Source organism: Elaeis guineensis, chromosome 8 (assembly GCF_000442705.2).
Source record: "Elaeis guineensis isolate ETL-2024a chromosome 8, EG11, whole genome shotgun sequence".
NCBI lineage: Eukaryota > Viridiplantae > Streptophyta > Magnoliopsida > Arecales > Arecaceae > Elaeis > Elaeis guineensis.
Genome location: NC_026000.2, coordinates 137,473,038 through 137,490,555, shown reverse-complemented (window position 1 = coordinate 137,490,555; position 17,518 = coordinate 137,473,038). Strand labels below are relative to the sequence as shown.

Below are 17,518 nucleotides of genomic sequence, written 5' to 3'. Positions count from 1 at the left end.
AAGGCCTCCAAAACCATTTTAATGGCCATTAACTTTTATTTTTTGAGACAAATGGCCGCTACATTGTTGTCATGGCTTATTCCAACATATCGAATATTTTTTAGCCTACTCTTATCATGAATTTTTTGTTCATTAAATATTAAAATCAATTGTGAAAACGATTCATCCCAGTACCAATCACTTACCAAGGGAGAAATGATTTCAGCCTCTCTCCTCATTCGGGACACCTCAAGGATAGCTACTGCAACTACAAGAAATGAACCTAATAGGGTATGCAAAGAGCTGGTCTTGGTCTTGCTCAAGGATCTTAATGCATGCATGATGCTAGTTGCATTAGAGGCAAGAATACACACATCTCATACCAGAGTTTTAGTTGTGCAGCAGAATACAGCAGACAGACTAGAAGAATGATCATTCAAAGAGGTGAAACCAATAATGTCAAATTATGAAACATCCACGGTTGCAGACCAAATCTGACCTATCAAGTTGCTGAGAAACGGTGAAGGAAACTGCACAAGACAAGCTAAACTTGCATGAGTCATACATATGATAAGCTCTCAAAAGGGAAGCGGCAAACGTCTAAAGCTAAAACTGTGAAAGACAAGCTATACTGATGATAAGCCCTCAAAGAAGAGCAGCGAATGTCAGTTTTGCAAGCGTTGTATTCCTCATCGTTCCCTAATAAATGGCATCACACTTGACTGTGTTCATCAACTTGCTCATGATCATCTCGGTAAGATACTGTAGAGAGCCATAACCAGTAGGAAACAAACCAAAATTAATGTTAACATTCTGAACAGCGTAGCCAGGTAGCTTTGTGGGAATTCAATGGAGGCTTGTATTCTCAAATAACAAATAAGATTCACAAGAAATGGTAACCAAATTCAACATTTGGTGTCCCCTCGCTCCAGAATTTCATTTGCAACCGCTAGCTCCATCGGATTTCCCTTTCATTTTTAATTATTACAAAACTATTGGCTCAGAAGTTTGTATTTTTTTTTTCCCCCTTCTCTTATTTATGTGACAACACTTTCTCCTATTGCGTAAAGGTCCGATTGTTCTACCAGTTCAGGTGTTGAAGCGACGTGAGAAGACTGGGGGAGAAAAGCTTATCATATGAATTACCTGGCAGCTGGTAAAATGAGGCCAGCCAAAAGATATCGTTGCTTACATAGAATTACAGATGCTGGCTTCTGTTTTAAGTGGGGCTGAACCAAGGACCCACTGCACCATTAATGTGCCCATTGCCATGAATTCCTACTCCATTAGGGATGATAGAAGGTGGGAGACCAACAGCCACGGGAGGAGCTGTGGGGTATAAGCCATGGACTTGCGGAAGAGCGTGTCCACTCACGAGAGAAGTCCCAGTGCCTTTCCTCTGCTGAATTGCATGAATCTGTCTTAGCCCTTCCTCATGAATGCGGGAGAGTGTCTCAAGCTCTTTCATTGACAAGGCTTCCAATCCAGCACCATAAAGTGGAGCATGACGGGACATTTCTTCTTGGAGTGAAGCTTCAAGGGTATGAATATATTGCTGCACACGCGCAGAAACAAGTATAACGTGTGAATTTAAATGAGAAAAAATAGAAAATACAGCCAGGTAAAGAGTGGGTGCGTTTCAACACCATACAAACAATAACGGCCCATGTCTATGTGCTTCCATTTACAAAAAGTTGACAGAAAACCGCCTTATAAGAAATCTAGGAGCACTACCATTGAACGCAAATATAGAAATTAAGAAATATTATTTATTTGTGAATTAGGAAATCTTTTTTTATTTGGACTGTAGGACTAGAATTTTATGAGGACTCCGGTATTTTATTTCTATGCAAACTCTTATTGGGGTTTTGGGTCTATATAAATCCATCACCACATAATTGAGAACAAAAGTTTGCACTATTGAGATTTGAGAATATTGAGTTGCCCTCTCCCTCTGATGCCTTCTCCTCCTCTGTTCTTCTATCTTCTTCTTCCTCATCTTCTCTCTCCTTCTCTTTTTCTGTCCTACATCAGAACTCAGTAGTAGTGGCATAATTTTATATCTCAAGCTACCAAAAATGGCTGATCAAATAATGAGATGCAAAAGTAATCTCAGTCAGGTCCCCGTCAGTTGTGGCAATCGAATTTTCTAGTCCCATTTGAAACTCCATATCCACCTAAACCAACGTAACAGATGAGAAGGTGCCCCAACTTGGCATTCCCTTACTGGGTACTCGGCCTCCAGAGATCACTTATCATGGAAGACAAGATTTCATCCAGAAGATAAATGCTTAAAGAAAGCAAAGATGGAACCATTTATCTATCTATCTATTTATTTATTTACTTATCTATTTCTTTATTATTTAATGAAAGTAATATGACCGAGGATTGGCTCAAATCCAGGAAGGAAACAAGGCGAACCACAAACCAGTTCTTCTGGAAATATCCGCTGTCTGAAAACTGATAAGAGCATTTTATCATTATCAATTTGATTCATATAACAATCAGATAATAGATCTTCCTCCATTTTGCTGTTTAAAATTCTGTAGCAGTAAAAATAGTCACTCTTGATGACCGTAAATTCTCAATCATGCTTCCTTTGCAATGCTATTAAAATTGTTTAGTCATTTAAAGCTACATTTTCCAGTTATAAAGCACCATTACCTAAATATATTAGCAGAAGCACCTCACTGGATGATTTTATCACATCTTTGTTGAATTAATTATAAATTTTTTAAATGTTTTTGGGAATTTTAGGTTTCCACAGAACAAGACAGTACAAAGTAGTTTAACTGTTTAGCTCGTTTTGCTTTTCAGTTACATGCATGTTCAACTTTTAATTTGAAATTATTAGATATTGTTAGTAGTACTATTTCTAAATCTTATGGAAGAATTCTAAATCTTACAGTTAAATATGCACCACCATAATCAAAACTGCACACTTTCTTATTTCAACAAAAGTTTAATTTATTCAAACTTCAAAGTAACAAATGCACCTTTGCAAAGATTCAAATTATAGAGTATATTAATGATGCCTTCAAGTGTGATTAGGAGTTAATGCATAAAGATAAACTTAGGAACAATAGAGCAAAAGAAACATTTGCCAAGCTTACATTCAAGCTTGACTATGCCATATGAAACCTGGAATAAGGTTTCATTGTTGCTCTACACTACCGACCTCTAGCAGTCACCTGTGTTGTGACAGGGATCTCCTTCCACATACAGCACACCAATAATCCATTCACACATCATGCTGCCAATGATGGCAGTAAAGGTGCATACTGCATGCTACTTAGAAAAGTCATTCATATCCAATAGATTTTGCCCAAAAAGCATGCATATTCAAACATCCTCCATCCCTTTCTCCCATCCACTAGGTTAAAAGAACTGATGGTAATGAACCTTAGGCAAAATATTAACTTTAAACACATGTTCTTTTTAAAAAACTACACACCAGAAATTCACTTGTTGAATAGGCATTTTCAAAATAATTTGTGCATAATTCCCTTTTAGTAGCTAAAATCCTCTTTGTAAGATGCTGCACCTGCTCCAAAATCTTAAACGTGCTATACACACCCACTTCATGATGCTACCCAATATTAAATCATCTTTATAGACAATATGAAAATACTATAATAGCAAAAAAAAATCATAGTGGTCCAAGAACCACTCACTGTTTATCATTTTCTTGAATTCCCACATCATGCTTCTATTCAAAAATAAAAAATAAAAAAACTAACCATCTCAATAAATATTATTGTTTTATAATATATGATATAATTACATAAAATGCTTCCAAGGCACTTCTGCCCACTATTTCTTTTGAAGGATGGTTGCTTGCTCCTAGACACTCTCCAAATTGAAGTTTCCAACAATCTCCACCAAACAGTTTTCTAATAATGAAACCGTATGCAGGTGAAATGCCATTTCTTATATTTCAAGAAAAATTCGTGAAATAATTAGGAAGTAATGTGTGAGCCTTGTGTCGTTCTTCTAATAGTGGTGTCACACAGGCTCTTATATACAAACCATCTAACCGAACAGAATGAACATCCTTGAGGAACACAAGAACTAAACCAAGAAACGCTATGATGGAGTAAAGGGTGAAAGGTGATTTTGAAATGCCATTGCCTGAAATACTAACATACAAGCACATGGACAGCTAGCTCATCTTGAAAAATATTTGGAATATTATTTTGGTGCACATGTCTGGTGCCCCGGATGAGCATCTATGACAAAGTAGTAAAATTGAAGGATGCAAGAAAGACGTTTCCTAGAATTTAACGTTTCTGACATGTTACTTATATTCTGATGTCCATCTAAAAAAACCAAGGAATGTGAAAAGGGCCCAACAGCTGGAGAATAGGCTAATATCAGTAAAACATTTAAATTCTAGTAAATCATGGGTCCAGGGCACCCATACATAAGATGATGTTAACTAACTGTAGATAATTTTTTGAAGCACAAGGAAGATGAAAAAACCTGGCATGCTTGCAACTTTGCTTCCATCCCATCAATGTACGCTTCACAGCGAGCCACCTGTTCTTCCTTCTCCCGTTTTTCTCCTTCAGTTTGTCCCACAGTTTTTGTCAGTCGTCGAACTTCATCTTCAAGTGATTGCCTGACTTCTTCTCTAGTCACTGTCTCTGTGGCATACCGCTTTAATTCTTCATCAAATCTTTTTCGTGCAGCTTCTGCATTTTTCAACCTTTCCGCCAATGCATTCTTTTCCTTCATTACTCTCTGCACAGATTGAAGGATCAAATTCATTTTCCAGTATCAATCCATGCACACAAGTAATCCTAATGAACACCTTACACTTACCTATAAAGGTACCATACAATATTTCAGGAGAAGAATGTGCAGATGGACAGTTTGAAGCAACATTAAAGTAAATAGCATAAAGATTGCAGAATGAATTATAGAAAAAAAATGAAAGATTTGAAGTATCAACTTGAAGAGAAAAAAAATCTTACTAGCATAAAATACTTGATTTTAAAAATTATATCTTGGAATGCAGTGAGATTCCAAAAACAAAATGCATCACAAGTTTTGAATCTTATATATGGAAAAACAAAACAAAAATAAGCAGTATACAACTAAAAATTATCTATATGACATATACATCACTCAACTTTTGTGGATCCCCAATTTAAAGCTCCCGGTGATCTGATATACCTCAATGCTAACAAGTACTAGTTAAAGTTTGCAAGTGTTAGAGAGCTCTTCCAAATGTTCTCTGCCATTATGGACGATAGGCTTCGGGCATACTATCATCAACCGTAGTGGGTTGGTTTGGTTTACATGTCACATATAGCTTGATGTTGCATTTAGTTGTACAGTATGTTTAAGAACCACCAAAAGAATTGTACAAGAACTTAAAAGTATTAGATGATTTATTAAAATTTTACACTTGCAAGGAGAAATAATCTGTACTTAAAGTCCTAAATACCTCTCACCTTGTATTTCCACTTGTTGAATTAGTGTCCACAAGTGAGAACAGATAAACTTGCTACATCATTCATTGGTGGGTCCAATTAATGTAGAATTCGGGCAGAGTCTAAGCACAGGACATTCTAAGCTAAATTCCTCTTCCATCCTATACATAAAAAACTTGATATGGCAATATGCACTTAGGAACTACCTCTATGAAGAACCCCATGCAATTGACAATCTGTAACTGAACATAAATCCTGTAGTGATCACCCCTGCTCCTGCTCTATTTTATTTCTGCTTTATATAACTAAGGATTTAATTATGTAAATTATGATGATCTAATACTCTCAGTAAGATGCCTTTAAATTCTAATAGATATTAAGACATACGATCCAACTTTACGAATTGATTCAATCTAATTCTCATACAGCATTGTGCATTGATTTTATTTTTTAAGATCGCTAGCTATAACATCTCTAGTTAGATAAAAAGAGATTCTTCAAAGTAAAGGCTGTAACTTCAAAATAAATAAATGAATAAATAAAACAGCTGATACATATCCAGAGCAGACTGATGCAAAAGATTAACAATACCATTCGATGTCTACTGTATGTCAGGGTTTCCAGTGAGGTAAAATGAGACCAAAAAAGGATAATTTTGAGTGCACACCAGTTGAGATCTTAAATTGAACAGATGAGACAACCAGCAATTGATTTACATGTACATGCTAGACATAAAACACAAGGAATGCTAACAACAGCATGCATATTATCAGCATGCAGTCTAAGAAGCATATTACCACTCATTTAAAAGTACGATAGTGACCGCTGTTCACTAATATACATAACCGCTCAGTTTCCCTGCAATACAGAGCAAAAATTTTGGACAAGCAACGCTTGTGTATCCAACAGGATATATAAATTACCTTCAATTCATCACGTTTTCGAGATTTCAACTGCGCGAGTTGTGCTTCTGCTTCATGAAGGCGGTCCTGAAGAACTTTCCGATCAGCAGAGAGTTTTGTGATTTCCTCATCTTTTTCTGATCGAACCCATTCTAACTGATTCTCAACCTCAAGTATCTGCTCCGTAAGTTCCTTTTTTTCACGAGCAAAACGGTCCATTTCAACCTTTAACTCAGACTGGAATTGAAGAAAGGTGTCAATTATGACAAGCGCGAGTAAACTTAAGAGCCAATTAACTGTGTATCAATAACTCTTATCAGAGAGCCATACCTTAAGACGATTGTTAGTAGCCTCGGATTCATTTAGCCTTTGGGACAGAACAGCTTTTTCATGTACAAAATTAGAAAGTTCCGCTTGTCTTTCTTCTCGAAAACGGATATTTTCATCTTCAATATCACAAATTTGGTGCCAAAGATTTGCACGACCAACTTGGGCTGCTTCAGCAACCTCCCGCATCATGTTCAGAACTGGTCTAGCAATCCCATCTTCTTCTCTAACAAGAAAAGCCAAAACATCCATATCTATATCAGCTACTCGGCAATTATCTGAAGTATTTGTTGCATGTTCAACAAGCCCCTTCAACATCCTAAATCGGTAATGCTCCTCAGCATAAATTTTAAACATGATAGCATATAGCATCCTCACGAAGTCCTGGACTCTGGTGTCACTAGAGAGAGATAATACTTCACCAAGAGAAAGAACTGATATGAAGTCATCTTCTTGGACAGCCAATGCCTCAAATTTTCCACCTATCAGGACTTGTTGGTTCTGTTGATCATCCACAAGAGGCCTAGATGTAACACTTAACCTTTGAGCATGGCGTCTTTCCAATACCATCGCAACTGACTGCAGACCAATGGCTCCTCGCAGTACAGCTCTCTCAAAGATCTGTGAAACTTCAACAAATAGGCCTGGCACAGTCAACATCTCTATCAAGATGTAAACATCAGACAGATGTTGGCATCCATGCACAACCTGCTCTTGACCCATATGCATTCCTTCAGCTGAAAGCCCATTTACACCACATGAAAAAATACCAGAAGGTGTTGTCATACAGTTCCCATCAAGCTCACAATCAGAGTCAATATCTCTTAAAATGGCTTCAGCTACATCCGTACAAGTATGCACAATTTTTGCTAAAATATCCAACACACAGTGTGGAACTTCCGCACCCAGACTTTTCAACCTTGATCGGATAGCCCTGACCTACAAGGAAGAGAAAAAATATAAGAAAATGATGAAATGGAGTAAATAAAAATTTAAAAGCATCAGCAAAAAATCAAAAAGGATCTAAAATCTCGGAGAGCATGCAAACATACTGCTTGAGGAAGTTGCTGACACTGAGATGCAGCTTTGAAAACAAAACTCACGGCTGCCACAAGAGGTTCGTCATTGGAATCTGACAAGAGTTCAAAAGCTTGAAATAATACACGCTCCCACACCTCACTTCCAAAATCCAACAAACTGAGAGCACCAAAAACCTGAAGAGTAAAAAAAGAAAAAAGAAGTACATACTGAAATAAGCCACTGGAATTACAAATATATGTAAAAAACACATCTAAAATTTCACACATAAAAAGAAATAAATCTGAAATTTAACTGAAATTCTCCAGTCAAATGGATAACAATTGTTTGAGAGAAGAGCTAGATATATATAATACCGGTAAGCGCAATGAGGGCTCGGCATCTGGCTTCTGAAGGCGGTCCAGGAGTGCACAAGCTGCAAGTGAATGTTCTGAATGGTCGACCAGTTTTGGCACAAGGGCAACTAGGTCTGGTTGAAGATGTTTTGGAGCTTTATCTAGCACCAGAGCAATCTTCTGGACTGATTGGGGCCTTCTTCTTGGTTCAGGGCAGCCTTGAGGCACAAAATTATCGAGGGCCCTTAGTGAATTGACAATTAATTCTAAGAGTTCCTCAGATTGTTCTGGCCATTTTAGCTAAAGACAAGATTTCACTTAATCAGCCATAGAATAAAGAATTAATGCTTAGAAGATCCTGAAATACAGAAGCTTAACTAATACTGGTACCTTATTAGCTCGAATAAAACCATCATCTACTTGGAGATGCCCAGCAGACGTCTCAGGAGGAAAAATGGACTGTTCCAGGTTGGTCTTGTCCAGTATCCCATTTGCAATCTGGTCTGAGCTCTGTAGTGCCTGGGTAATTTCAGCCACTCCAGGTTCCAACCTCTGGTACACATGACATTGTGCATTCTCGGTAACTTCACTGTCACCAGTGGATTCTGGTGGACTGCTAGCTCCATTAGAACCAGGAGAAGGTTTCGAGCTTGTTTCAGAAGAATCATATCCTGTTCTTCCTTCTGAAGATTGGCAACACTCGACCATTATATCTAGAAGTAAATCAATAATTGCTTGTTGCAAGACCTTAACCCCCATCAATAAATTCACTATACTCGGAAAACTGGCATCACCTCTTGTGGAATCTTTCTTGCCTCCAGTGCTCCCAGATAGTTTGGCAGGAAGAAACAAGCGCTTAATTTTAGCAGGCTCATCAAGATAAACCCGCAGACCAGATAGAAATCCAGCAATTGCACCAGCATCCATTAGAAGCTTTTCTCTTAAAGTAACCTGGGGCTGCGAAGGGTTATCTCCATATGTCAGATGAAAACCTGCTCGGGAAAGAAGATTCCGGAACATGTCTTCCTCATCTCCACTACTGACGTCACTCTCTTCAGACTCAACAAGTTCATCTGTGTCTGTTGACAATGCATCCTGATCATCATCTGAAGCCAAAACCTGTTAATGGAAAGAGAAAAAAAGAAAGAAAAATGAGGGCATGTGCCTTTCTACCAAAAACAAACATTAGATTTATCCACATATTCATGGATCTATCCAATATCGTCACAGTTTACAAAGATGAATAGATGATATAAGCAACATTAGGTGATCAGTACATCATGGACGGCATGATGATGTGCATTAAAATTAAATTATCACTTAGAAATAACTTGCGTGGACAATAGAAACACCAGAAGAAATTGCAACTCAGAGAAATTAAAATTAGAAAAGAGCACATAAGGACAAAACCAACATCATAGGTACATCAAATTATCTACAGCAGCAACAGACAATGCAGATGATGTAGGATGATTACATATAAAAGCATGCAGTTAAAGCCACACTCAAAACATATAACACAAGATGGCAGAACAAGTTTTGCTCGTGCACTCCTTGATGACTGGGATAGAGAGACAGTAGCGCAGCAGTATAATATCATTTGACAGCGATCAATCTAACAAATGTAGACGCCAGACAGCTTTACTGTTTCCATAAATGGTAGCCAGCGAGCAGCACTAAAAAATCTATGGCATTACAAGCTTTGTTTAAAAAGGTATTTCAACTATAACTTGAATGATGGGCTTATTCATGTCTTTTCCTCCTCTCTGATTTTAGTTCGATTGAGGTCATTCCTTTTCATGGCTACAGGTAGCTAGATCAATGGAGCATTTCTCATTATTATTCCACAAGACCTGGTGAGAAGGTGACATCATTAGTTAACAAAATCATGAGCCATCTACAAATGTATGTGCCATTCTGCCCAAATGGATGACAAAAGGTAAAAGTTTCAAGTTAATATATATGAAAAATGATATGGACACAATAGCTATAGAAGGCAAAACTTTCACAGACAACTTATCTGTTGTTTATGTATATGGACGAAACTCCAGCTCTACATTCTTCACATCTACTATAAAGCACATGGAGAACTGCCAATCATCAAACTAAGATGCAGTTATTATTTCATCCCATCTAATAAGCCATTCTGCATTTCTTTGATTCCTTACGTCACCTAGACACTTTAATTTAGCTTAAAGGACCCATTCCCAACACTTAGACATGGATACTGGCAGGGTTTGCCAAAAGTTCAGCCTTTACCAAACCAAATCGATGCCAAGTCAGAATGGTTTGCAAGGTTATGATAGTTCAACAGACAATAAGAGCAAACCGAACAGCTCGCCACCGCCACCCCCGCCCCCCCAACCCACCCCAACCCTCAGCAGCTTGACAGCGAAATTTCCCCTGCACCCCTCCGGTTCAACAAATTGAGGGCCTTCTAGAGCATTTGAGGCACTCTCTCTCCCCCTCCCCACCTGCTTAGGCTTCACAGCGGGCCGGCATCAGCGACGACCTCATTGACGTCCCCTCCCCTCGTCCATCTCCACCACCCAAAAATGCTAGCCTTTGTCTCCTCTTCCTCCATTGGTTACAACCTTCCTCTTCCATGCGACAGCCAAATAGGTACGCCGATCTCTCTCTCTCTCTCTCTCTCACTCTCACTCTCACTCAGTGCATTCCAGAATGACATAGTACAAATCTGTACCATACTGAATCGATCGCTAGCCGACATGACCCCCTAGGTTTGGCGAACCTTGGATACTGATATGATAACTAGACAAAGTTCTATAAAAAAAAATGTTAGATATTAAAAAGATCTAATAAGCACTTTAAGAACCAACATACTATATTGACCTAGTGGGGTACTACTACAGGGGCTTGATATGGCCCTACACAGACATGTGGCACTGTTTGCTATTCCAACTCCAAGAGTTTACCATGTGTGGGCACAAGGGCATACACATAGCTTAAGCACCAATAAGGGATTCAACGGTGAGATTTAAAGCACTTGATTCAACACTTAGACACACATCTACACTCGATACATGAACCTAAGTCCATGTAGCATAGAATAAAGAAACAATATCCGGGAAGTGGCTAGTTTTTTTTTCTTTTCACTCAAAAAAGTGGCAAGGGTTTTAATGCATCATTATAAAGCAACATAGAGAGTCAAGATGGCATTAGTAGCTTAAGTGGTATGTAATGATTCAACTAATGCTTTGCTTCGTCCATTTAATTGTTGTTTTCCCTATTTCTTGAGTATGAGACTCCCTCTTTCCCCTGTCAACAGCCCCACCTACCAACTTTCAATGCTTGCTTAGAACTTTTGAGTATAAGTAAAAAAGTATAAAAGAAACAAGTATTCCATGCACAATGTGATTTTTGTGGAAGAAACAAAATTGTTGGTTACCAATATTTAGCCAATGGGAAAAAAAAGGCTAGGAGCCTAGGACCGTAGAGAAATAAGACTTGTAGAGCAAGTTACATCTTTGCCTCATTTTTTCTATTTTCCCCTCTTTTAAATTTTCAATAGTGTGGGTAAATTTGGAATAAGCAAAAGAAATGGTGGTTATTTTGTTACAGCTAATCAAAGAAAGAGATTAAGAAACTTTGGGTTGATTGCAGCACTTGGAAAACAAGTAGATACATGGAATAAAGTAATAAACTATATGGATGGAAGGAAAGGGATGCATATAGAAAATAAGAAGGGATAGGGTGCAAAGCTTCAACACATTAAGGTCCCAAAGAAGGGAAAACCATATATTCAAAAATTGAACAAATATGAAAGTGGTAGTGTAGCTAATGAGGTGAACCTTTTGGAAAGAGTTGAAGGATGGTCTCTTCTTAAGAACCAAAAACCAGTAAACTGTAAAAGTTTACTTTCGAACAATGTATTGCTTATGTACCCCATATTCAAACATTAAGTCAGCAATAAAAAATAAGCAAAAACATAAAACAGAGAGTTAAATGGAGAAGAAAGTACAAAAGTTGGAAAAAGAAAAATTCAAGAATAGAGATGTGTACCTTAAACAGCAAGCTTTCTACCAATTAACCGAGTTAGTTATCATCATAATAATCCAATTACAAGACTTTTCAGCTGTACAGCATGATTCTAGTTAAAAAGGGCCCACAGAAGGGAATGATTATACAGCCAGATCTCCATCTAATTAAACTTGGTAAGGATGAAAATGTGCGCAAATTGGATAGTGAATAATAGGTGTTAAGTCACACTGAAATAGAACTAGTGAGAATTTCCCCCCAACCAAAGTGAGAAAGGGATATGAAAGCATAAAAAAGGAAAAGAAGTAGGAAAACATAATTATGTTTGTGCCTTCCCAAGATTAAAATGAAGATTTGCGCCAGAAAGCATAAATACTTAGGAGTAGTATTCTTTCACCATCAAGAAGTCCCTCTTAACAGATATATACATCATGCAAAACCTAAATAACAGGATAAAAAATTTCCCCCAATCACTGAGCACATCTAGTGAGCAGATTTATCTCTGTCAGCAAGAAGCTGCCTATTTCCGAACTTGACAGCCTACAACTTGAACTTTTCCAAGAGCATCTAACTTCTTCATCAAGGGGCCATTAACAAATGAGTAAACAATGTGCGTGGTGGCTGTCAGCTTATGAAATTGAGGAAAACAATATATCCTTAATGTAAATATTGTTAAAAGGAGAATAAAGCAGTGGCAGCTATTGAAGATGAAGACCTATCTACGTTGTCAAGATTTAGATGCATATAATTCACTCTATTCAGAGCCAGCATGTACTTTATATCAACAAAGAAAGAAAACTTTGATGAAATTACCAACCATATGATTAAAACAGGAAACATTCAGCCGCATATGTCATAGAATAAAAAAAAACAAAATAACCAGCTTGAGTACTTAATGTGTGAGTTCTAGCAGCGCAAGATGAAAGAGTGTCCTAGCATATGCTTAATTTCAGCAACTTTCAGCTACAAAAACTGTTTAAAAGTTCAAGTAACAAGCAGGTGTCAATCTACCAGATAGTATAAGCTACAGTTGCTAGAGAACAAAGACCACCTTTTCATTATTTAGATCTAATCCTATAGTCGAATTGCATGCAAATAGCTGCTAGTGGGCTTACACACGTGTGCATAGTCTTAACAGCCAAGAAACATGTTGCTAGAAAGCACATTGCCAGATAAAACTTATTGTTCAATGACCCAGCTTTCAAACTAGACAAATCATGAAGAGGCTCCATCTATTGCAATGGTTAGATTATAATCCTGCAATCAATCTCACCTCCAGATCAGAAAACTCGAACCAAGGACAGCAATCTAAGATCTCGCAAACGAATACCACTGTGTCACGAACAAGAAATCCTGCATCAGATTCCAGCATATCTGAGACCTTCATAAATTGTAGAACTGAATTGTTCCACATTTTTGTGCAGATAGAAGACTCCTTCCACACAGTTTTTGCTGGATTCTTCTGGTTCACCACAGCCATTCTGTACCGGACCCAAAAATTCTTGTCAGGATCACTCCCAGATGACTGGTCACTCTCCAAGTATATACATATGGTGTCAAATGACTCATAGACACCTGCATTATCGTGAAGGACAGAAACATATGGGACCTGAGCAAAGTAATAGATCATGGAAGGTAGTAAATCAAATAACCCTTGGACATCCATTTACCTATTCGCAGCTCACAACCGCCAGCTTGAAAGAATTTGCTGAAGATTTTCCGTGTCTCCATAATCTCCTTAAAGGATAAGAAATTTTCCACCCTCCACGTGAAAGACCCTCTCTTCCAAATAGCATCAATCTGAGAACTGGAACCCATGCCACCCGATTCAGACTCTGTTGAATCACTAAATTCTTGCATTATAGAGGTCTCCTTCAAGATGAGAACTTCTGCAGAGAACACAACAGTGTCTTGGACAAGAAACCCAGCATCCTGATCAAAGAGGCTCGTCAAGGTCACAAACTCACGCCAACCCCAGTCCTTTGCAGCCTTTGAGTAACGATTTTGTGACTCCTTGGTGACGGACTTCTCTTCCATTTTCTGATTTACAACCGACAGCCGATGACTCACAAAGCAGCTCCAGTCACTGGCCGTGTTGCGGGAATCTGTGACTTCCAAAAACACTGATAGGTGGCATGGTGGTTGGGACTGCCCTGGTGTCCATCAAAAGGATAAAGGAAAGAAAGGACAATCCAATCAGTTTATGAGTTTTTGTATTACAAATTAATCAAAACATAAAAGCCATTGAATCCAAGTACCACTAATTGTTGCTAGTACTGGTCCAAAAGAAACATTACCACCAAAGCTAGGTGAACTATGTAAATTATACCTTGACAACTAGTAGGTTTTAACATTCAATAAAATAGCATCAGACAAAGATCGTGCCAACGTAAACATGTGAAGTACTGAAGCCAAGAAAATATACCTTTGGAACTAAGAGTTTAAGCATTTGAACAAAAGAGTTCAGAAAAGAGACAATCCAAACTGTGATGTAAACCTTCCTGTATCACAAATTAATCAGATCACGCCACCCACCAAACACAAGCAATTCCCAGCATAAATCCAAGAGAAACATAAATTCCAGATCGGGTAATACAAATTACAAAAGTCAAGTTATATTATGTAAACTATGCCTTCACAACTAGAGGGCTTTAGCATGCAATAAAAGAATATTAAAAGACAGACAACACTGCCAATGTTGGGCATATAAAAACTACCTAAGCCATGTGTGTTATCTAAACTGTACCTCACGACTATGGGTTTAAGCATTAGATGGAAGACAAGACAATGGCCAAACCAGTTAGTGTATATATTGTATGCTTTTCTTTATCATTAACAAATAATCAAACCATATGAGCCATTATTAAAGCTAAGTATTGTTGCTGCCAAATTGATAACTCTATCTAGAAGAGTCCCACAGCATTTCAAAGGCAATAGGAGTTGAAAAATGATAGATGGTGCTCACCTCTGGGATAGACAATAAGGCGGCAGTCCCGATTGCCAATCTGGAACCTGCGGCTCTTGACGCAGAGCCCTGTAATCTTCCTCTTCTTCAGGAGGTCCTTGAGCCTGGTGAAATTCTCGATCCTCCAGGTGAATTTGCCAAAATGCCCGTCTGACTTCCTCGCCGCACCCCTCCCCCCGAGCAGGGGCCCAGCATTCTTCGTGAAGCTGTTGGACTCCTTGATCACATGGAACGAGGTGCTGAAGACGGCCGTATCATCGACGAGGAACCCCGCATCCGTCCCGATGAAGTCGGCCATGCGCATGTAGTCATTCCAGCCAAGGCTCGTGTTGTCTCCCCCCTTGTTATCGGCAGCAAACCGGCCATAGGAGTCGCGATGGACGTGGTTCATCCCCGGGCGCTGGCTGAGCACCGACATGCGGAAGAGGCACCAGCAACTGCGCTCCGGGACAAGCTGCACCTTGTCGGTATCCTTGCTCTCGAGGCACATGGAGAGGTGCTCGACGCCGCTGACGGAGCTCTGGTAGACGCTGATCCTGAGATTGCAGTCGCCGGCCGGGAAGACGGGGCTCATGATCTTCTGGGTCTTGATCATCTCGTGGAAGAGGCTGAAATTGTGGACCTTCCAGGTGAACTTGCCGCTGAGGACGTCGGCGGCGGCGGGGGGAGGCTGGAGCTCGTGGTCGCGGGAGAAGGAGACGGACTCGTGGAGGATGAGAATATCGGCGATGATGAGGATGGCGTCGTTGGGGGTGTGGACGAAGCCAGCCTTGTTATCAAGGATGGGGGCGGCTGGGGTGAAGTCGCACCAACCGTGGGATTTCTTCTTGGAGGAGAAGCGGTGCCAGGAGTCGCGGGCGATGGACTTGGAGTCATCGGAGGGGTGGACGACGGCGAGTCGGTAGCTAGAGAAGCAATCCCACTTGGAGGACGACGACCCGCGAGGGTCGACGATCTGGAGGTAGATCGACAGGTAACCGGGGAGGGCCTGGGAGTCGCCCTTGGGGTAGATGAGGAGGCGGCAGTCGTAGCCGCCGACCTCGAAGTAGCGGGACCAGAGGGCGCGGGCCTTTGTGCGGGGGAACTGGGGCACCATCCACCGGCACACGGCGGAGTGTTCGCCCCGCCGCTCCACGACGACCGACTCCGCGCCGCCAGGGCCGCCCTGGTTAGAAGGTGCGTCATCGCCGGAGGGGACGGCCGTCGCGGCTTGCCGGAGCTCCGGGACGGAGGAGGAGGCGGCGGCGAAAGAGGAGGAGGAGGAGGAGGAGACCGGCTCGGTGGAGGGGGTCTGCTGGGGCTTCATCCGATTGGTTGGCTTATCTTCTCTTCTTCTCCGAAAAAAATAAATCCAGACCTCTCTCTTCTCTTCTGACCCTTTTTTTTCTCACTCACCCCTATCTATCTTTTTGTTGATATCTATATATGTACGCTTTAATCTATGAATCCCCAGAGAAAGAAGAGAGAGAGAGAGAGAGGGGAGGGGGGAGAGAGATTAGAAGACGAGGAAAGGCGTTGGAGGTTCGGTCATTGGGTGCAGGAAAAGAGGGGGAGGGAGAAGAAGGGTGCGTGGTGAGTGAGGGTATTTGTTGAAGGGACCGGGGAGAGAAGAAGGGAGGGTGGCCGTAGGATATGATGGTACGCACCAAAACTCCGTCCCGGTCCTGCTCTTACCGTAGGTTTGGCAATAAACACAGCAAGGGATTTTATTTTTTTTAGGATTTGAGAGGCCTTTTTTTTTTTTTTTTGCTTTTCTTTTATTTTTCTTATTCTTATTTTGGGAGGTATGGAATGTGAGTTCGTGGAACCGAATCAGAGTGGCTGAGGACTTTTCTTTCATTTTTTACGTTGTTATTCTATTTTAGGTTCAAATAAATAGGAGAATGAAACTTAGGGCGGGTATTGTTGATGTCGCATACGGTGGTTCGCATATTTTATATTTGCGCCACATCACCATCGTTTGTCGGATTGCCCTACAGCGGATCTTTAATATCTCGCAAACAAATGTCATGCGGACGCAATAACCAGGAGGAGAGGTGTGAAGTAGACGTCCGCATATGCAATTTCGAGCGACGTCTCGGTGTCCGTTGGTTTTCCATGCTCGAGGGTTTTCGGAACGTGGACGGCGGATATCTGAGATGTCGCATGTAAATTTATATGCGGACGTGTCTTATGAGAGGATTACTTGGTTGGGTCAGCGAGGGTTTGTTTCCGACCTCTCCTGAGTTTCGGCGAGAAGCGGCACGAGAAGAAGACCGTGTCGGGAAGGGCCCGCACGCTTTCCGCCATGCGGCTGCTTTCCATTGGCTAGGCTCCGTGGGTTGCTCTTCCGGACCAGTTCTGTTATCCCTCAGGATCACGTAAGGCTCGCCGTACGCCGACGCGCTTTAGAGATCCCAACCGTTGGATCGTGGGTTCAGCGGTCAAGATTAAAAAGCAATGATAAGGAGACCAGATATCTTGTGACGCCCGACGCGCTTGCGGTGGGATTCTGTACGTTTGTACATTCTTATATATGCGGGATGTGGATCTGCG

At 40.4% G+C, this 17,518-nt stretch overlaps 1 protein-coding gene across 1 annotated transcript; it reads right to left on the bottom strand.

Moving 5' to 3' along the window:
* Nucleotides 1–1,095: 1,095 nt before the first annotated feature.
* LOC105049429 (uncharacterized) lies at nucleotides 1,096–16,476 on the bottom strand. The gene is made up of 10 exons (XM_010929064.4): nucleotides 14,984–16,476; nucleotides 13,689–14,171; nucleotides 13,292–13,593; nucleotides 8,410–9,138; nucleotides 8,041–8,319; nucleotides 7,699–7,860; nucleotides 6,650–7,585; nucleotides 6,341–6,556; nucleotides 4,462–4,722; nucleotides 1,096–1,534 (listed from the first exon to the last, which is right to left on the bottom strand). The coding sequence occupies exons 1-10, from the start codon at nucleotides 16,287–16,289 to the stop codon at nucleotides 1,199–1,201; spliced, it is 5,010 nt and encodes a 1,669-aa protein (XP_010927366.1). The 5' UTR covers nucleotides 16,290–16,476; the 3' UTR covers nucleotides 1,096–1,198.
* Nucleotides 16,477–17,518: the final 1,042 nt, after the last annotated feature.

Bases quoted from the DNA above. Each gene is read 5' to 3' on its own strand.
- LOC105049429 (XM_010929064.4), bottom strand. From the start codon at position 16,289: ATGAAGCCCCAGCAGACCCCCTCCACCGAGCCGGTCTCCTCCTCCTCC. The intron at 14,172-14,983 runs GTGAGCACCATC...GATGGACACCAG, and splicing joins CCTTATTGTCTATCCCAGAG to GGCAGTCCCAACCACCATGC. The intron at 8,320-8,409 runs GTACCAGTATTA...TCTTGTCTTTAG, and splicing joins GTTTTATTCGAGCTAATAAG to CTAAAATGGCCAGAACAATC.